We start from the raw sequence: 20154 nt of genomic DNA, 5'->3' as shown, positions 1-20154 counted from the left end.
CCCTGTCCGGCACCGCGGAGGGGTGGGGCCGGTGTGGGGGTTCGTTCCCGCCTGACCGCCTGGGAGTCCAGTCAGGTCCAGTCAGGTCCAGTCAGGTTCGCGGCCCGCGGCCCACAGAGCAGCGCCCGTCCAGCCCGCGCTCGCCAGCATGTCGTTCGTCCCGGTGGCCGAGGACTCTGACTTCCCGGTCCACAACCTGCCCTACGGCGTGTTTTCCACCACAGACAATGTGAGCCGAAGACGCGGGCGGGCGGGCGGCTCCTCACCCGGGACCCTCTGCACCCCCTGCACCTCGCACCGCCTCGGGCCTCGCGCGTGCCCGCCGGCCTTCCCCGCGCCCACCCCGGGGTCTGGCGGCCGAGGAGCCCCGCGGGGCGGTGAAGGCGCGGGCGGCGGGGCCGCAGGGTTCTGGGCGCTTGTGCGGGTTTGTGTGGGAACCGAGTGCTGACGAAACGGGGCACGTACTGCCCCTGCCCCCACACCAGGCCCGCTGAGCAAGGTCCGTTCCGGTCCCGCAGCAGCTGCAGCCAGTCGTGCTCCTAACCCACAGTCAGTTATTGGGGTGCATTGCCTTCCCTCGAGAAGCCAAGCCGCGCCGTGCAGGCGGCCCCTCAGCCCGACTAGCCCCCAACGCCCCCTCCCCGGGAAATGTGAATTGACCCCCGCGTTTCCAGGAGCTTCGAGGCTGAGCGCGTTTGCTGGCGTAGAGCCGCGCGACCCAGGATGTCAGGTCTTCTTCCTCCAGCGTCTTTCAGCCCTGGGGGGCCGGCTCCCCGCCCTTCTCTTGCTAGTCATAGGAAGCTTCCCTTTTGGGCGGAAAACCAAACTTTCACTTAGCGTAGTGCGATCGCTGGAAAGAAATCTTTGAAGAAGAGCCCCAGAATCTGCTCGCACCCAACAGCGTTCAGAAAATGTTGGTCAGGGGAGCTCCCGCAGTCACCCCCTTCCTGGAAAGTGGGTTCCCTCCCCCCAGGCTGGATCACTGGCCCACCTGGCTGGCCTTTCCTGGGCCTGCCTACAGCCAGTGTGCCTTGGTCTGGAAGAGTCAACATGTGGTTGCACAACTGCCTGGCCTGACCAGATGTTGCAAGGATACAAAAGGTTAACTAACACTGACTCCCTCGGCCTCCGGGAGGGAGTCAGGCACGAGGAGGCAAGTTAAACCTTCCCCTGTGTGAGCCACCGCTCTGCGGGCGGCCACCCACTGTAGTCGCTACCAGTGGTCCTCACCGTTTCTGGGAGTGCAGGTCAATTAGCCGAGAACGTTGACTAGAGGCGGCGGGTGCTCTGACTTGCTTTCTCAGAGGACTGGAATGAATGCACCTGAGTGTGGCTCGTGGATCTCCAGACACCACGCCCCTGCTGTTTTCATATTGGAGTGTGCAGGGACACCCACAAGGGACGTCTGAGAGAGACAGCCCCTTCCTACTGTCCTCTGAAGCATGCTGGGATGGGGATTTGGCCCCTTGGGCATTCCAGCAGACCCGGGGCCCTGAATCAGAACGGGCCTCATCAGAAGCTATCACTGCAGGCATTGCAACCCATTGAGGGGCACAGGGAGCTGGGGTTCGGTTGAGGATCCAATTCCTCAGTCCCTCTCCTAGGGCCATCTCCGGGGGACTTGTGGGCTCGTAAGTAGTTGGACGTACTGGGTAAATGAGCCGAGCCTGCCGAGGCTTTTCCCTGTGCTGACCATGTCCCCTTCTTCCCAGCCAAGACCAAGGATCGGCGTGGCCATTGGGGACCAGATCCTGGACCTCAGTGTCGTTAAGCACCTCTTCACCGGGCCAGTCCTCTCCAAACACCAGGATGTCTTCGATCAGGTAGGACATTGTGACATGGTTTGTCCTGGATCTTGGTGGCCCTGCACATCTGTAGCCATAGCCTGGGAGGAAGGGACAGCTGGCCCCAGTGCCGTCTGCATTTCCACCGTTGAGGAGTCAGCCTGCGGGAAGGATGCGAATCTGCTTCCCTGTAGATGGTCGGGTGCTTTGGCGTGCATCTTCCCATCCCCTGTGCCAGGAGTCCCGCACACCCTGCTGCCCAGTCCTCACAGCGACCCTCGGACATAGGAACCGGAATCCCCGTTAGATGGATGGGGACCTAATCTAAAGCGAGACACTGCTCTCCCCGGCCCCGTGGCTACAGCTCTCAGAGCTGAGGCTGGAACTCCGGCCTTCAGACCCGACCCATGCTTGTTCTGCCACAGTTCACTGTGAAGAAACGTCTCCTTAACTTACGTGAAGGGTGTCTGTATAGACAGCGATAACTCGCAGACTAGATCACGTCTCCGGTGGAGGGACACGGCCACCTTTAGCTGGGCCAAGCTGAATCAGCCGCATCCAGGTAGTGGCTCCCAGGCTTTGCCAGTTGTGTGCAAGTCCCGTCAGGAAAGGTGACGCCTTTCCCCAACTATATAAACAGATGACAGAGCTAAGAGTGAAAGTCTTGGGAGTTCGAGTGACCTCGAGATGAGTGGTGGGTCCTGGAAGGCTGGCCGGCCTCTCCCGTGGACAGGAGGGGCCTGCCCAGCCCTTTCTGGTGGGTGACCTCCTTTCTCCCTGTTTTAGCCAACGCTCAACAGCTTCATGGGCCTGGGTCAGGCTGCCTGGAAGGAGGCGAGAGCTTTCTTGCAGAATTTACTGTCTGCCAGCCAGGCCAGGCTCAGAGATGACAGGGAGCTTCAGAAGCGGTAAGGACATGTCGATGTTGGTGGGTGGGGACAGGAGGACGGGGTGCTTGTCAGGGCCGTTCTGGGTCACCACCAGGCCACCTTGGCATCATCCGGCCCCGTCCGGGCTGCATGTAGGTGGGAGGGCTCTGAGTGGACTGGAATTACTCCTGTGCCTGGACTGTGTCTGGCCAGGCCCACTGGCCCATCCCCTCTCTTATCAGCATCATCCCTGTCCTTGTCTGGTTCTCAAAGTAGGCGTGAATTAGCTGGTTTCCTGGAGTGGGACACAGAGGCAGAAAAGAGGCGTCTCAGCTTTAGTGGGTGGACGCCTGCCCTGGTGTGGTAGCTTCAGCCCAGCTGGCCCAGACCAGCATGGAGGCACTCACTGGAGGTTGTGAGCAGGATTCTGGGCTGGGCTGGGCTGGGCTGAGCCTGCAGGCGGGCCACCCGAGCGGGGCCCTCACTTTGCCACCTGCTGGACTCTGAAGCCCCCGATTCTGTGTTTCAGCGCATTCGTCTCCCAGGTTTCAGCCACAATGCACCTTCCAGCCACCATAGGTAAGTGCAGTCTCGTGACGGCGGGTCCCTGCTTCCTCCTGGGGCGGGAAGGGAGGAGGGTCTCCAAAGCTGTTAGCCCTCCCCATCTCTGACCGAGGCCAGGCATTGACTCAGGCCGTGTCAAAGGCCCGAGCTTTCATTTCTTATTTGTTTCTCAGTTTCCCCCCCGCCCCCCAAACACACACCCCCAGCTGGGTGCCGCCAGAGCACACAGTGGCTGAGAGTTGAAAACAATTTTTTAGTGAGGCTAATTTGTGTGCATTTCATGCGGAGCTTTGGGGCGGCACACATGTTGTGGGTGCATGCTCACGGCCCGTGTCCCCCACCTTGCGGAACGGGGCGCAGGGGAAGCTGGCACGCTTGCCTCCTCCACCTTGTTCCTCTCGCCCGGTCCTTAGGACGTCCCTTCTCTGTCCTGGGCCATCTGGGTCACTGCGGGGCGCTCGTGACTTTCCCCTGCAGGTGACTACACGGACTTCTATTCCTCCCGGCACCATGCTACAAACGTCGGGGTCATGTTCAGGAGCAAGGAGAATGCGCTGGCGCCCAATTGGTATGTCCTGGGCCAGTCTGATGAGTTCAAGGTCTGCCTTTCCGTTTCCAGCAGCATGTCGTCCCGGGAGCTGGCAAGTCCCTCTTCGGTTCGAAAACCGGGGAGGAAAACCAGTGATGACCATGATGTCACCTCTTCTGCAAACAATGGCCTCAGCTTCTGGTCTCCTCGGCTCCACCCTGGACCTGCTGTGGCTCAGGGGGCAGTCCCTGAAGCTCCTTTATCTAGAGCATGGGGGCTGCACCTAGGTTCCCTGGGTCAATAAGATCTTTCCAGATTCTCTCATTTGTAAGCGATGTCCTGTGGTTCTGTCGGCAAGTCTTGCCTCCTGGCATTCTCCATGCTTAGAATCCTCTGATCGACGAGAATCCTCACGTGTGCCCAGGGCTGCGTGTCTCTGAGTGCGCTCAGTCAGAATGCAAGCCTCATTCATTTATTTGACCCTCATAGCTTGCATCTCACAGGACGGAAAGCAGGCCCAGAGGAGGGTCCACTTGCCTGAGGACCAGCAGGGCCAGAGGCTGTCCCCCGACTCCTAGACTGAGGCCGCTGCCCAAGCCGAGGTCCTGGCCCTTTTGTTCCATGCTTTCCTCCGGAGGCACACACACAGTGACCCCCCCCCCACACCCCACCTAGGCTGGGTGCCGCCAGAGCACACAGTGGCTGGGGCGGGCAGAGGCTCTTCCATCTCAGTGAGGGTTTCAGGCACGCTGTGCCAGGAGGGGAGATGTCTGTCAGAGCAGCGATGCTCACCAGCAGTCTTCCTGATGGCCCAACGCTGGCAGCAGTCTGAATGCTCACGGGTAGAGGACTAGCTAAAAAATTATAGTCTATTCAAAATACAATATTTTATAGCTGCTTTAAAGCGTCCTCTATATCGGAAGAAAAGATTTAGGAGCAAAAGGGGTGCGCATGACATATGTATTAAGTGAAGATGTTATGTAAAGTTGAGTTCTTTTATAAAAAGACAAAGAAAAAAATACATAACATACACCCTGTATTAGTTTCCCACGGCTGCTGTAATAAATTACCATGAACTCAGGGGCTTAAAACAACGCAGGAACATTCATTCTCTTACAGTTCTTGGGGCCAGAAGTTCGAAATCAGTCTCACTGGGCACAAGTCAAGTATTCGTCTCTTTGTGACTGGCTCGTTTCACTTAACGTAACGTCCTGCAGGTTCATCCGTGTTGTCACATGTCTCAGACTGTCCTTTCTAAGGCTGAGTGACGTTCCGTCATATGTATAGACCACATTTTGCTTATCTGTTTGTCTGTTGATGGATGCATGGAAATGCCTTTTAGTTTTTGAACCAGGGCTACATGTTGACTCTGTTTTTGTTTTTAACTTTTCAGAATTTTGAAATGTACTTTGCAACACGTAACGGCACTGACTCCCTTCCTTCTCGCCCTCCTTTATCAGGCTGCACTTACCAGTGGGCTATCACGGTCGTGCCTCTTCTGTCGTGGTGTCCGGCACCCCCATCCGGAGGCCCATGGGACAGATGAGACCCGATGACTGTAAGTGCCCCGATGTCCAGGCCCCGCCATGTAGCTCCGTGTCCCGTGCAGTGAGTTCCCTGGCCTGGTGCACACAACGGCTTCTTTTTCTGGTGTTATTCCAGCTAAGCCTCCTGTGTATGGTGCCTGCAAACTCTTGGACATAGAGTTGGAAATGGTAAGCTGGACCTCGGTGTTTTATTGGCATGGGCTCTATGGAAACGTTATGGCCGGATGCGGGATGGGGGAGCTTGCCCCAGTCGGGGAGTGCAGGCCGGCAGATGCGGGGCCTTCCCAGAGCGGCACCTGTGGTTTGGGTGATGCTTGGGGAAGCTCTGGGTGTCCAGTCACGGCAGGTGGAGGACAAGGGGCATGGGGCCCCCAGTGGGGCCGTGGCAGTGGGAACCCAGGTTGGTTGGAGGCAGGCAGGAGCTCTCTGTCTGTCCAGTTCTCTCCCGTGATTTATTTGGGCTCCATCCAGAGGAAGGAAACATGTGGGCACTGCCAAGTCGTCCCCCGGGCCCCACGGGTACTCGGCCTCCTGCTGCTGTACTGACCGTGTCGTGTGGACCCCAGAGCACGTCCCCCAGCCCAGATCCCAGATCCTGCAGGGCCAGGATCGGAGGAGGGTCTTCTCTCTGGGCAAACGGAGGACTCTTAGTCCCCGCTGTGAGGCAGATGGGGCCGGCAGAGACAAGGCAGAAAGTCAGTGTGGAAACAGGTGTGAGGAGCACAGGTCACCTGGACTGGAGGGTGGTAAGACTCTCTATAAATGGGTCCCCTTGGATTTCGTTTATAAATCTCAGTGAAAAATTTTGCAGTGTTTAACCACTGTCATAGAGCAAATAAAACTGTGACTCCAGTTTCACAGATGTCGTAGCTAGTTCTGTGCTGTTGACAATCGTCCCACATTTTCCTCCAGTGGTGTCTGGATAGTCTGGTGATTCCTGGTCTTTGTGTTGATGGTGCTTATCTTCTGAGGCAGGGCCGGGGGACTCGGGTTTGGGGTGTGCCCCGTCAGGCTTCTGGCTGCATTTTGGAAGCAGCCTTTTGATTTTTTCCTGGTGTGAATACAAACCCTGATACTTTCATTTTTCACCGGCCCCGTGTGGCTGTCAGATCTTGACATGCAAAGCACGTGTGAGGTGGGAGGGACAGAGCAGGCCGCAGGAGGCCGAGGGGCCGCTGTGCTTGGTGGTCAGGGACTGCGCGGAGCGACCAAGGGTGACCACGCATACCTTCCCCAGGCAGCCGTCTGTCTGCCCAGGTGCAGCGCAGTGGATCTGGAGCCTCGTCAGGCCTCCTGTGGCAGTCCTGGTCCTTAGCTGCATGGTTTGGAAATGCCCGACCTCTGCCCTCCAGGCAAATAACCTGGCGGCAGGTCAGCCCCAGCTTCTAATCAGCTCTTCCCACGGTAGGCTTGCTTCGTAGGCCCCGGGAACAGATTTGGAGAGCCGATCCCCATCTCCAGGGCCCACGAGCACATTTTTGGAATGGTCCTCATGAACGACTGGAGTGGTAAGTGGGCGCCGGGCGGCCTGGCGCTGAGTCCACTGTGAGTGCTGCTCTGGACAGAGACCGGGCTCTGGGGACTCTCGCAGAAGTCAAGGACAGTTTCCTAGACCTTGTGCTGGTCTCAGGCGGTGGGGAGCATAGGCTCGGGTAGCAGACAGACATCTCGGCTCTGAGCCCTGGGGCCGGTTACACTGAACCCTAGCGTTCCTAGAAGTTGAATAGGGACGAGGCTGATGTCATAGCTAACAGGTCTGAGCCTTGTGTATGGGTTCCGTGCCAAATCCTTATGAGGAGCTGGCGATATCATCATTCCCTCTTTACAGGCAAGGAACTGAAGCACAGGGAGATTTCAGTTACTTGCTGAGCTAAGACTTCTAACTCAGCAGCCCAGTTTCTGAGCCTGTGCCCTGTGCAGGAGGAAGGCGGCACGTGAGTCCAGGACGTGCTCGCTCCACAGTGTGAGGATGAGCGTCTAGCCCCTTCATGGGGAAGGGTCCTGCTTGCCCTTCAGTCATCCTGCTCTTTGCTGTGACCTGGCACTGAGACCCCAAAGGACCTGTGTCCTTGGCATTGCATGCTGTTGCCCCTTGGTCCTGGGCAGCCCGACCGGGGCCAGGGCACCGTGGGGGAAGCCGTGCTGGGCGTCTGGTCGCGGGCAGGAGGGAGCCTGGGCCCAAGGCCCCGGCCAGCCCTCAGAAGCTCTGCTGGGCTCTCTTTTCTAGCTCGAGACATTCAGAAGTGGGAATATGTCCCTCTCGGGCCGTTCCTCGGGAAGAGTTTTGGGACCACCATCTCTCCGTGGGTGGTGCCCATGGACGCCCTCATGCCCTTTGTGGTGCCCAACCCGGAGCAGGTACGCCAGCCTCTGCGGGAAGCCCCCAACCCTGGCCGCTCTGCCCTGAGGCGGTGTGGCCACTGGGAGGGAGCTCGTGCCCCCGCGCGACCCGCAGGCAGACACCGATCGGTCCGCCGTGTGCTTTCCCTGCCCCCTGAGCAGTTCCTGGGGAAAACCCAGAACTTTACAGCCTTCAGGATCCTCTGAGGCCAGGGGAGCTGGCCAGTTGGCAGGGGAACGGGGAAGTGGGGTGGGGGTCCCTGTGGTTGCCACCCCACTGCACAGCTTCTTGACCAGGTGGTCGACTTGTGGTCTGTGCGATGGCGCCCTCTGGAGCCCAACTGGTAGAATGCAGTTTGGAGCCCTGAGGGGGCTTCTGGTCCCCGGGCTGACATCTGTTCAAGCCTTGTCTCATGGTCTCACCCCTCACCGCTCAGCTTGTCACAGTCTGTCCACTGTCCCTGCCCCATGGCCACCAGTGGCCTCACCAAATGCCCTGTGACCTTATGGCCAATGCCACGGTCTCATGCCCTCTTCATGGCAAACCCCGTGTCACTCTCCTTACCTGGCTTCTGGCACATGACCTGTCCCAGGTCTGTGTCTCTGAGTCCTGTGATGCTGCAGTGTGACTCTGTCCTCCATGCGGGGGCAGCCCTGGAGAGCCCCCGCCTTCTGGCCCTCCACCTGCTCCCCTCCCCTAAGCATCTCACCTGCTCGAGGCCCCCACGCCCTGCTCCCCCAGCTCCCTCTCAGCTCCTGCACCCAGGCACCTTCTCGAGGCCCTTATCCTCCAGGCTCCGTCCTTCGTCAGGGTCTCAGTGCATTCTCAAGGCACCTTTGTCCTTCCCCCTTCATCCCGGCCCTTCCCAAACGCCATGCCTGCACAGCCTCCACAACCCGCCACTTCTGCACTATTATTTATTAAACATTTTTCTTTAAAGCAGCTCCTGTTTTAAAACTCAGCGTGTTTAGAAAAGGAACTTTATATCCCTACTGGTGTCACGAGCCACCAAGCTAATCATAAAAAGGAACATAACTATTAAAATAAAACCACCCTAATTATGTCACGTACCACTAGCAAGTGACTTGAGCATCGCACTTAGCCTGACTGCAGACTTTCTGGCTTGGCCAGCAAAGCTGCCTCTGCAGGGGGCCCGAATTAGCTGGGGCCATTCACTTGGCCGCCCCCACTTCTGCTTTCCCTTTCTGTCACCCTGGCCTGTCCCCCACCGGCCTTGCTTTGGTCCCCATCTCTGGCCCTCCCACTGTCCCCTCCCCACCTTTCTGGAACACCTCTGACTTGGCCCCTGTCGTGTTGGCCTGCCGATGCCCCAATCTCGGCCGCTTTTCCTGGCATCTGGCACACATGCCACGCTGGCCGCCCGCTGTGCAGGAACACGGTGCTGGGCCCCTGGGAGGCTGCTCCTCCTACCTCAGGCCCTGTGCCGAGGGCCCCGCCGGGCCAGCTCCGCCTGTGCTGAAGGCCCTCTGCTCTGTGCTCTGCCCGTGCAGGACCCCCAGCCCCTACCGTACCTCCGCCACGACCAGCCCTACACGTTCGACATCCACCTCTCTGTCGCCCTGAAAGGTACTGTCTCAGGGTCAGAGTGCGTGTCCAGGGGCTCGGTGGAGACATGTGCCCGAGCGCCACTGCCTTGATGGCTTCCGAACTCTGGTGGGGTGAGGGAGAGTTGCCTGCTCAGCCTTGGAGACAAGTGGGCTTTTGTAAAGGAAAGAGGAGGGCAAGGGACACTGTGCTCGAAGGCAGCCACACTGGGCCCACGTGGCGTCCACCCCGCATTGGTGAGTCTCAGGGGTTAGGGCCAGAAGCACAGAGTCGGGGCCCCTCTCCAGCCTCCCCAGCCAGGGTCTGCCCAGCCTCTGCCCACACACCATCACGTCCCAGGCGACACATTCCATCCAGTGCCTCATGGGCTTGCCTGTGGGAGGCCCGGCACAGCCCTCTGGGCCCACAAAGAATCAGCACCCCCAGCAGCCCCCTGTTCCTGCCTTGGGCCAGCCCTGAGAGCCTTGCAGACAGGGCCCATGTCTCCAAGGCTGCTTGGCTCGGCTCCATCAACAGGCCGGCTGAGTGCTGGAGAAGAGTGGGCTTTGCAGGCTGTGGCCGGTGTTTGAACCTCGGCTCTGGCCCTGCCCAGCTGTGGACCTTAGGGCCAGTTACTGAGCCTGTCTGTGTCCTAATGTACCATCTGTAAAACGGGGTAATATTGGCGGTGAGCTCCTAGTGTAGTTTTGATTTGTGTACAGGTCCAGGGCAAAGCCTGTGCCTCGGAAGAGGCAGGTGTCATTTTCCGTTCCCGATGGGGGCCGTCGAGCTGGGGGAGGGTCTGCCCAGGGGCTGCGCAGACCCCTGAGTCACTGGGTGGCCAGGTCTCTTCCTCCCCAGATCTCTCCTCTTCGGTCTTGTCTCCGTGCACAGGCTCTGCTGTGGCCTCACTGCCAGTCCATGGCCTTGGCCCTTCGTGGGGGCGTCTCCTGCAGCAGGCTCGGTGTCCTCCGGGGAGACGGGAGCTGTCTCCGGGGAGCAGGACGCCCCCGTGGAGAGGGCTGTTAGGAGGAGCCTCAGAGCTGCCTGTGCCCCATGGAAAACTGTGCTCATCCCCTCCTTCCTGTTCCACTCGGGGAAACTGAGGCTCGGGGGGACAGGGGATTCACGAGAGTCACTTAGCTGGCTAATGGCAAGGCTGACAGCAAAACCCGTGTCACAAGTTTGGCACTGGTGCCCTCATGCTGCCAGAGTCCACCTTGGAGCTGTCTCTGTCTCATGTTCGTCCTGCCGCCCGGAGACATCCGGGGGAGCTCAGCGCAGGGGACGAGACGAGGCCACCAAGGAGGTGTAGTGTCCAGAGGCGCAGAAAGAACTAGGGGGCGGGGGACTGAGTGCAGATGGTTTCCCAGACCCCTCCCCGCTGCAGTCTGGGTGGCAGGGGGCAGGGCAGGGCAGGCTGGGCGCCCTGACCTTCCACGGGCCGGGCCGAGGAGCGCACCTGGTCTCTGCAGCCACAGGGGGAAGCCAGGGCCAAGCGGGGAGGTGGTTCTGAGCAAGTAGAGGGTTTTCCAATCAGAGTTTTATCATGTGCAGTGTTCTAATTATGTGCACTGTTATGGCGCAGCCGTGGCCTGGTGCCTTGCACGTAGAAGGCGTTCAATAAATACTGTTGAAATAAACTGTAAAGTGGCACACTGCCCATCGTGGAGGGCTGTGGCAGGGGACAGGGACACATGGCCCCAGCTGTCCAGAGGACTCTCGGAGCTATGGCGATTGGGTTCACCTCGTACACTATCCTCAGTTGATTGGCAGTGCCAGGAGCATTGTCTTAAGAAGGATTCGGAGGCTACATTTGAACACGTGCCATGGTCAATTTGTGCCATCGCCGTGGGTGTGGGGGAGAAGGTGGTGGCTGATGTGTGTGTGTTTGCCGTCTGGCGTAGGGCTATGAGCCTACCTGGCACGGGACTCTTTAGGCAAAATCACGTTGGACAGCGGGAAGCTTAGGCCACCAAACAATTCGGCTTATGAGGTGGGGTTTCTTTTCCTTCTTGATTAATGGAATTGAGTTTCTTGGTCAATGTTGTCTTGTTTTTCCAACAGGGGAAGGAATGAGCCAGGCAGTTACCATATGCAAGTCCAATTTTAAGGTAAGCTTCGAAGCTGGGCAGACTGCTCGCGGAGGTGAGGAGGAGGGAGCTCCTCCTCCCTGACAAGAACAAGGCGTAGCGTCCGTGTGGGGACATGACAGTGGGTCACATGTGGGCCAAGAGCTTCCTGTGAGGGTCTGGTTTCTGGCTTCTGCCTTGTCAGAGGCTGGAGGGACCAGAGTGGCTTTTTTTTTTGAATGACCCTCTGATTGAGGCATAGCGCACAGAGATGAAAATGCACAAATTACGAATGTATGACTGTATGAATTTTCGCGAGGCCAGCACCCCTGGCCACCAGCACCCAGCTCTAGAAGCGGGCAGCTTCCAAGACCTCAGCCGCCGTGGGAGCCGCCTTCCAGCCGTGTCGTCACCCTCCAGCAAGGGTCCTCTCTCTCTCCTGACTTCCGTTGCTGCATGTTAACGTCCTCTGTCTCTCAGTTTCATAGAAACGGAACCGTACAGTGTGTGTTCGCTTCCGTGTGGCTTCTCTTGTCTTAATGTTGCGTGTGTGCCTCCACCACGTTGCCGTTTGTAGTGGTGGTTCGTCCTGCTCACCGCTGTGTCAGTGCTCCACGGTCGCTTTGGCCGGTCCACGCCCGGTGGGCGTTGGCGTTCTTTCTATCCTGGGCCATCACAGAGCTGCTACGGGCGTTCCAGTGCGCATGTCTGTCGGGCGGACCCCCGGGGTAGGACGGCGGGGTCGTAGAGCACACGCGTCTACCCGCTCGGCCTGGGAGGACGTCCAGGCGGGTGTGCAGAGGGGTCGTGCAGTGTGTGCTCCCTCGAGCCGCGTGGAAGCGTGTCTGCTGCTCGGCTGCCCCGCGTCCTGGTCAACATGCGGTGGCGTTTGCCGTTCCGTTTAGGCCGTTCTGGGGGCCTGCGATTTCATTTTGCGTTTTAGCCACCTTTTCATGTGTTCGTGGAGCGTTTGAACACCCTCTGAGTCAACGTGTCCCCACTTCCTCTCGTCTTCCTTCTAGTGCATCCTCGTTCCGGGCTCTTCAGGGTAGTGAGAAGGCGTGAGGGGTTCTTGGGCAGGATTCCCTTTCCGAGGCGCCCTTTGCCTGGCTGTGTGGCCCCAGGGGTGGCAGCCCTAAGAAGCACGGGCGTGCAGTGGCGTGGGCGTGCGCCGCCTCTGAGTCCTGGTGGGGACACACAGGCCTGGCCTCTCGTCCACGTGGCCTGACCTCCCTTAGCGCTCCCTTGTTCCCAGGCCCAGGGCGTGAGCATGACAGAAGGGTCCTAGCTCATGAGGAGCCTCTGCCGTGAGGAGGGCTGGGGGTTCGGGGGGCGGAGGGTGACTGGACAGGTGAGCAGGCTGCACGGCGAGTACCCGAGCACTGAGGTCGGCCGCTCGGGGGCTTCTTGGGGGAGTTGGGGTGGGGCGGGGCTGGAAGGAGCAGGAGGGGCTGGGGCAGAGGCGGCAATCCCAAGGTAATTTTAGCATTTAAATTTTAACATGGGGTGGGGCGGGGCTGGAAGGAGCAGGAGGGGCTGGGACAGAGGCGGGGAAGGTCCCTGAGCGACTCTGCAGGACAGCTCGTGGATGCTGTGAGGGCCCGGGAGGAAGGCCAGGGCGGCATGTCCCCACCCCTGCGTCCTTCTCCCACAGCACATGTACTGGACGATGCTGCAGCAGCTGACGCACCACTCTGTCAATGGCTGCAACCTGCGGCCGGGGGACCTCCTGGGTTCCGGAACCATCAGCGGGCCGGTGAGTATCTGACCGAGCTCCCCTCCTCCCCACACGGACCCGGGGCAGGGCTGGGGTGCTTGGCTACCCCCGGGACGGGTTCCAGGGACCGCATCCCAGGTGGGTGTGTCTCACAGCTGTGTCCTGCCGAGCCACAGCCATCTCTGGGCGCACGAGAGGCTTCATTCCAAATTCAGAGCCAAAGAGACGCAGAAGGACGAGAGGCTGCACGCGCCCATGTAGGGGAGCGGCAGCTGTGTGGGGACAGGCGGGAAGGGCCAGCGCCAGTGGCTGGCTCCAGCTCACTCTCCGTCCTCCCAGGACGAGGCGACCCGCTGCTGTGGTCCCTCCCCTCCCCCGAGCCACTGTCAGCCATGGCAGTCTCGCTCAGGGGTGTATGTGCCCGTCACCCCCTCCCAACCACAGCCTCTTGTTCCGAGGGGGAGGGGTCTGGCATGGATGAGCCTCACAGCCTCCAGATCAGGCAGGGGTCCAGCACCCCCCACCATGAGTAAGGCTCGTGGGACAGGGTACCCGGCCCCGAGGGAGTTTCCCCGGTGGTCTGTGGAGACAGGGCTTCTGGGGTGCACGGGCCCCTCCATCCCTGCTGGGGGCTCCCGGGCCTTGCCGAGCACTGCCGTCAGCAACAGGTAAATCCGCGTGACACTCTTTGCCCTTTCCTGTCCTGAAGGAGCCAGAAAGCTTTGGGTCTCTGTTAGAGCTGTCGTGGAGAGGGACAAAGGCCATCGAGCTGGGGAATGGACAGACTAGGAAGTTCCTGCTGGACGGCGACGAAGTCGTCATAACAGGTGAGGGCGGCCGGGCCCACGGCTTCGTCTCCTCGTCTGCGTGCTGTCCCCTCGGCTGTGCGGCCGTCTGTCCCCCTCGGCCTCGCTCTGGCGTTCCCAGGGCTGCTCGCTTGCTTGCTGGGTCCTTCACCAGCCTCAGCTGTCGGGGACTTTAAATCCGAGTCTCCCTGGACCAGAAAAGCCACAAAGTGCCGCTCTGTCCCCCTGCTCCCTGAGCCAAATGGTGAAATGGCAGGTTCCCATCGCCCCGGACTTTGCAGTGCAGAGACCCTGTGTCGGGCATCTGCCGTGCCCACTGTAGATTAAAATGGGGAGGCAGCGGCCAGCCTCGCCCGCCAGGACGTGCGGGGACGCGAGGTGATGTAATCGGCATTCGCACTGGCACTAAGAAAGCAGGCGGTGCTGCTGTGGCTTCAGGGCGGGAAGGAAGGCTCAGGGTCAAGGACAAGGTCACAGGGCTCCTCGGTGCCGAGCACGCCTGCATCTCTGAGCAAATGCGACACGTGCACCTCTCGCCCGGGTCTCTGAGCCTTTGCACGCGCTGCCCCTCTGTCTGGCGAGCCCTCTTCCCGTGGCCTCCCGCGCAAGCTGCACGCCCGCCAGCGCCCGGCTCCGGCGTCCCTCCTCTCTGCTCCCGCGTCCTCCGTGCCGCGCCCGCAGCGCTGCACGTGGGCTTTTCTCCTCTCGCGCTTGTCTAGGCGGGCTCGAGCCCCCTCTGCGTTTGTCACTCTCGTTGGAATGGAACGAATGCCACTAACGCTTGCTGAATGTCCGCTCCACGAGGGAGAGCGTGCTGAGGCTTCGTCCGAGGCTGCCGCGGGGTCCTTGCGAGCGACAAGGACAGCTGTTCCCGTTTGTGAACGAGGGGGCTGAGCTCGGAGGTTAAACCAGCTGCCCCCATCACCCCGCTTGTAATCGTCAGTGTAGCTGGTGTTTGTTGAGCACGTGCCATGGGTCAGGCACTGTCCTCAGGGTGTTCCATGTACTGTTTCATGTCATCCTTGTGACACTCCTACCCCGTGGATGCTGTCATGAGGCCCATTTCTCAGACACGTTCTGAGTTCCAGGGGTACCCGAGCTCAGCCCGGCTTTGACCTCAGGCATTCTGGCTTCCGGCTCATTAGTAGTCATGGGGATTTGACCCCAAACCCGTGGTTGACTGCCTGTCAGGAAAGCTATGGGGCATCTTCAGGGTGCTTCCGAGGACCCCTGACGGTGGGGGTGGGCCCTGCAGGTCCCCCCAGATTCTAAGGGCCGTTCTGTTTAAAACCCGCGTTTGCCCTTCCGGTGGCGCCTTCCTGCCTCGGGCCCCGCTGTGCGGTGACGGGCCCTGCAGCTGCCTGGGCGTTGGTTCCCGTGAGCCCAGCGGCCCCTCGCTGAGCCCTGTCCTCCTCTCTTCCAGGACACTGCCAGGGCGACGGTTACCGTGTCGGCTTTGGCCAGTGTGCTGGCAGAGTGCTGCCCGCTCTCTCACCAGCGTGAGGTTCTCCCTGCTGTCCTGGAGAAAGGGGCTGGACGCCCACCCCGCCCCGGGGACTGGGGACGCCCCTGTGGCCGGAGGCCGGTTCTTCCTTCGGTGATAAATAAAGCCATTGCGCTCCATCCCCACGCTCGGAGATTCGCTCGATCGCAGTGTGCGACGTCCACTCGTGCTCTTGAATTAAAGGGCCGAGCGGCTACCACTTCTGGGCAGACGTTCGGTCACTCGTTTTCTCGTGTGTACGGGAGGGCTGACCCCAGGCTGACCCCAGGCTGACCCCAGGCTGGCCCCAGGCCTCCCAGCGTTCCTGGGAGTGGGAGTGAGCACGGCACCTGTGCCAGCGTAGAGTCCTCAACGGGATGGGGATGCAGAGAGAGATTCGGTTTAAGGAATCGGCTCATGGGCCGGCAGAGGTGCAAGTCCTGTCTGCGGGGTGGACGGCGGGCCGGAGACCGCGGAAGGGTTGCAGTTCGAGTCCGAGGCTGGCCTGCTTCCTCCGGGGCGAAACGCCGAGGGCCCAAGGCTGCTTATTCTCCCTGGGTCCCCGCGGACCTCCTGCCCATCCTTCCTGCCTGCTGTGTCCTGGGAAGGGCCACCTCTGTGGACAGCATCACCCAGGCACACGCCCTCCAGCCTCCGGGAGGGGCAGTGAGGGCGCCGGCCGAGAGGGGTGCAGGAGGAGAAAAGCCACTGTGTGTAGTCCTCCCACCTTCCCTGCTGGGCTGTGGTTTGGGGACAGCTGTGTCTCCCTGTGTCCCCCTCCCTGTGGCCTAACAACCCTGGCAGGCTTCTGGTAACACTTCCCTCCCCACATAAGGGGCGGTCACGGCGTCTCACCGTCTTCAGTCCTGGATCATTCCCCATTTCTCGCTGGCTGTCTGAACCTTGCCTACACTTCTGAAAATAGTCCCAAAATGAAACCCTCTTCAGTTCATCCCTTGAGAATGTCTCCTGCTTCCTGACTGATAAAGTGACCGGCACCAGGAGTGGCATCAGGAAAGACTCTTAAAATAAGATTCTGGAATGGATTCCGTTGCCTATTTGATGAGCACGGGGTCCCCTCCTTGCTGAGGGAGGTGGGACACTGGTAGTCTGTGGCATGTCGTGCTCTCACAGTGATCAGAAGGTGGCCCGTGGTGGCAGGGGATGGACTGCAGGCTGGGAGAGGAGTCACTGGCACTTGGTTGCTGTGGGAATTCTGATGATTTCAGGGGTTCTCAGGCGGGCTGACTGCTGTTGCCCTGGAGAGTGTACACAAAGAGAAGGATTCGTAACCGAAGCCTCGGAGCGAGAGGCACCTGTGCGGCGGCCGGCCGCCCCTCACGTAGCTGTAGGACCACCACGGCTCAGGGTCTCGTCCAAGCTCTGGGTGCCAAGCTGAGCCGCCAGTGAACTGTGTGGTTGACGGGGACTCCGAGGCTTAGGATGGGGACATTTGGGCAGGCACAGGTGAGGCCGACAACGGCGAACCTGACATTCTTCTGAACGTCCCTTGTCAGTGGCAACAGCCCCTCCACCCCCATCCGAGGGGACCAGCCTCTGTTTCATGAGCCCGTGCCGTGACTCATCTGAGGGCAGGGGCAGAACCCACTGTCCCGCACGCACCTGTCGTCTGCAGGACGGCCTCAGGGTTGGATCCCGGCCAGAGGAGGAGGGCCAGGTCTTGGGCACCGACGCTGCTACTTGGCTGTGTCCTCAGCCGTACGAACATCTGCCAAGCCCCCACGTCCTGGGTGATCAGAAGCTGAGACCCTCCCTCCCTCCTGAGAATTTCTCCTTGGGGCCTGCACCAGCCAGCGTCCTAGTGGGGAAGAGATGGGCCACCCAGAGCATCACCCAAGAGGGGTGAGCGGGAGAATGCTGACAGGTCGAGTGGGGTTAAGAGAAATAAGGGGGTGGTGAACTCCTAAGCTCCTGGGACGGGCCACAGCACCAAGCCATTACCTCCTCTGCCTGAAGTGACAAGAGGGGGCGCGTTCCCAGAACCTGCGAGCTGCAGCAGTGAGCGGGGAGGCACCCAACAGGGGCCGTGGCCATGGGTGCTGACCAAAGCTGCTGACCAAGCTGCAGCCCGGCAAGAAGGGAGTGGGAGGAGTACCTTGCCCCCCGCCCCCTGCTCTCTGGCCATAGCCAGCCTGCCCCTCTGCTGCTTGAGCAGAATACTGGGCCCATGCGTGTGGACCCGGGAGCGCAGCCGAGCGCCTCCCAGCAGACTGGGCCCCAGAGGGCACGGCACGTCACCCATCACGCACGGCAGGACCAGGCTTCACCAGTGAGACTGCGCGGCATGACGCCGCACAGGAGGACACATGGGCGTCGCAGTGCCCTCCACTGGACACAGCCCCTTTGGGTTGAGTCAGCCTCTGGGACAGTTCACGGAAGAGGGGGACACTGCTCTTTCAACTCAATAGGATCAGGCAGACATCCGAACGGCCCGTTCGAGGACGTGAAGTAGAGGTGGTGGGCGCCGACACGCCGGGCCAGCAAGGCCGGTGTCCTGCTACCCTGTCAGGCTGTCAGCACCCCCGGGCTCCACCCTTCTCCAGAGACCGTCATTCTGACTTCCTGCTTCTGCCTGTTTCCGCTCCCTCCCTGGGCCTGGGACTGCTCTCTTTCCAGATTGCACGTGTTCACACGCGTACCGCCCAGATGTCGTGATTGTCCCCAGACACCACTGCCACAAAGTAGATCGTGTATCAGACTTTACTGAGAGTTTGGAGTGACAGGAAGGGACTGTACAGAGCATAGTACAGGCAGCTGCTTAAAACTGGCCACCAGACACCACTATCTGGAAAGTCTGTCGCCGGTTCCCTGGAGCAAAGAGTTTCTTTCTGGTCACATTTTCCCTGAGGTCCTGGATCGTGGCCGACGTCACAGATCTGTCTCCAAGCGCTTTTCGTTTGCTCTCTGTCAACATTCCATTTCTTTTGCTGGACAGATCCCCTCTCCATCCACAGCCCCAAGCTTCATCTCAGCTCGGCGGGGACTGGGGAAAGCGCTCTGACCGCAAAGGACCGTCACCTCCCTCCCTGAGCAGCATAAAGCAACAGCAGGACTTGGAAATTCCGGTCCTTTCTCCCCTTCATACCCTCAGATTCTCGGGTCTTCCTCCCTTACGTTCTCTTCGGTGGAGTGGGTGGTGCTTCAATGTCGATTCTCCTGAGCAAGCCCCCAGGGTTCAACGTTCCCGTCTTCACCTTTCTTTGGTCTCTTGGCACATGTATCATAGGAAAAATGGAAACCACCCAAGTACTTAGTAGGAGTCTGGATGATTGTGCACATGCTCTAGTGGGCACCGTGTATAGCCACTGAAATGACAGGCAGGAAGACCGCAGCAGAAACGTGCGTCTGATACAAGTTTAGGAGAGAGGATGACTTAAATTATGTAGCTGACGGCATGTGTGAAAAAAATCTATCTTGCGTGTGGACAAAGATTGGAAGAGAACACACGGACACACTGAACATCACTGTTCTGCTGGAGGCTTGCGTGGGGAGTGATTTTTAAATTTTCTGTCTTTTCTGAAGTGTTATTATTTCCCCCTTGCAACCAAAAAAAAAAAAGGGTCAAAATAGGGTGGGAGCAACTCTCGGTGTGGGAAAGACCGAATCCGGCCCCCGGGGCCCGGTCAGCGCCTCTCAGCCCTCGGCGTGCGTGCAGACGGATTGGCGGGCCTTGCTGGAGGGCTCGTGGGCCCCGCCGCTAAGGCTGCGGCGGGCCGTGATTCTGGAGTCCGACAGTTGCAGGCGCTGTTGCTCCTTCATCGCCGTTTGTGCAGCGGGCCCTCAGGCATCCTGCGTTTCTGCTCCTGAGAGTTCAAAAGCACCTGCAGGCAAAGTCTTCCAGACCGGTCCCGTCCCTTGGAATCTGCTACCAAGTGGTCAGGTGCCGGTTCTGACTGCCGATGGGCTTGTTGCAGAAGCGCTCGGTATTTCTGAGGTAGGCTGCAGAGTGAAGGCTGCCGCTGGGCCTCAGATGATGCCCAGGTCCCGGCTCTGGCCCCTCCCTTACACAGAGCCCCCGTGCATCTCGGTCCACTGCCTCTGCCAACTGTCCCTTTGTGCGTCCCACACAGTGGAGGGGGAACAGCTGGACATACCCTGGCATGCTGTCTGAACAGCTGTGGCCTTGTTCACTCTCGGGGGTCACCTAGTGGTGACAGTGCTTTGGAAACCTGTTTCCCAGGTGGCCTGGGTTGGAGTGGGACCTGTGGCTGGGACGCAGGTGACGGGAAGGGTCCCTTGAGCTTCTTCACAGTTGCATGTCTCTGCTGGACGACAGGCCAGGCCTCGGAGGGATGGAATGGATGCATTTGGTGGAGGAGGAGTTCAGATGGTCTCATGCGTGAAAACAATGACAATGACAATTATGTAAATCAGTAGACACCATATCCCTCAAGGACAGGCGCTGGGAGAGGTCGCCGTGAGCATCCCTCTGACCGGGGATCCTGGCCGGGAGCTTTGACCTGTTGGAAGTGGCCCTGGGAAGTGGAGGAGAACCCAGGGTTCCAGCCTGCACAGGGAGGGGGGACCCAGAATCTCAGCTCCTCCCAGCCCCGACCCCTGGCTTCTCCTGCAGTGGTGGAATCAAGGAAGGACACACGTTCGCCCACGTTCTGTCATTTCATCCTCACGACAGCCTTGTGAGGTAGATGTTATTACCCCATTTGACAGATGAGGACATTGGGGCTCAGAAAAGCTGAGTTACTCGGGGTCATATAGCAAAGGAGCAGAGGAGCTGGGACTTGGGACCGGATTTGTGGGCTTCACTCTGGTATTCCCGCCACAGGGTCACAGTCGGCGATGGGGTGAGAGGTGGGGTGGGCGGGTGGGAAGAAGAGGGGGCGGGGAGGCCCCTGGGGCGGCAGTATCAACGACTCGC

General features: G+C 59.7%; 1 protein-coding gene across 5 annotated transcripts in view; it reads left to right on the top strand.

The window, feature by feature from the left end:
• Positions 1 to 28: 28 nt before the first annotated feature.
• Positions 29 to 20154, top strand: part of FAH (fumarylacetoacetate hydrolase) — a 45698-nt gene continuing 25572 nt past the window's right edge. For 3 of the 5 annotated variants that reach the window (XR_003047700.1, XR_003047699.1, XR_003047697.1), the window contains exons 1-13: positions 29 to 229; positions 1713 to 1823; positions 2571 to 2692; positions 3183 to 3232; positions 3695 to 3785; positions 5207 to 5304; positions 5409 to 5461; positions 6702 to 6801; positions 7521 to 7651; positions 9146 to 9221; positions 11247 to 11293; positions 12906 to 13007; positions 13678 to 13795. Coding sequence is in view for 1 of the 5 variants with exons in the window: in XM_006905320.3 (XP_006905382.1) it covers positions 149 to 229; positions 1713 to 1823; positions 2571 to 2692; positions 3183 to 3232; positions 3695 to 3785; positions 5207 to 5304; positions 5409 to 5461; positions 6702 to 6801; positions 7521 to 7651; positions 9146 to 9221; positions 11247 to 11293; positions 12906 to 13007; positions 13678 to 13795; positions 15198 to 15277 (1260 nt within the window). In the remaining 4 variants the exon portion in view is untranslated. Of the gene's footprint in view, positions 230 to 1712; positions 1824 to 2570; positions 2693 to 3182; positions 3233 to 3694; positions 3786 to 5206; positions 5305 to 5408; positions 5462 to 6701; positions 6802 to 7520; positions 7652 to 9145; positions 9222 to 11246; positions 11294 to 12905; positions 13008 to 13677; positions 13796 to 15197; positions 15398 to 20154 lie in introns of those variants that run through there. The other 2 variants (XM_006905320.3, XR_003047710.1) reach the window with 2 other exon arrangements.

The sequence above is a fragment of the Pteropus alecto genome, unplaced genomic scaffold, assembly GCF_000325575.1.
Source record: "Pteropus alecto unplaced genomic scaffold, ASM32557v1 scaffold60, whole genome shotgun sequence".
Taxonomy (NCBI): Eukaryota; Metazoa; Chordata; class Mammalia; order Chiroptera; family Pteropodidae; genus Pteropus; species Pteropus alecto.
This window is presented reverse-complemented; position numbering and strand designations above follow the sequence as displayed.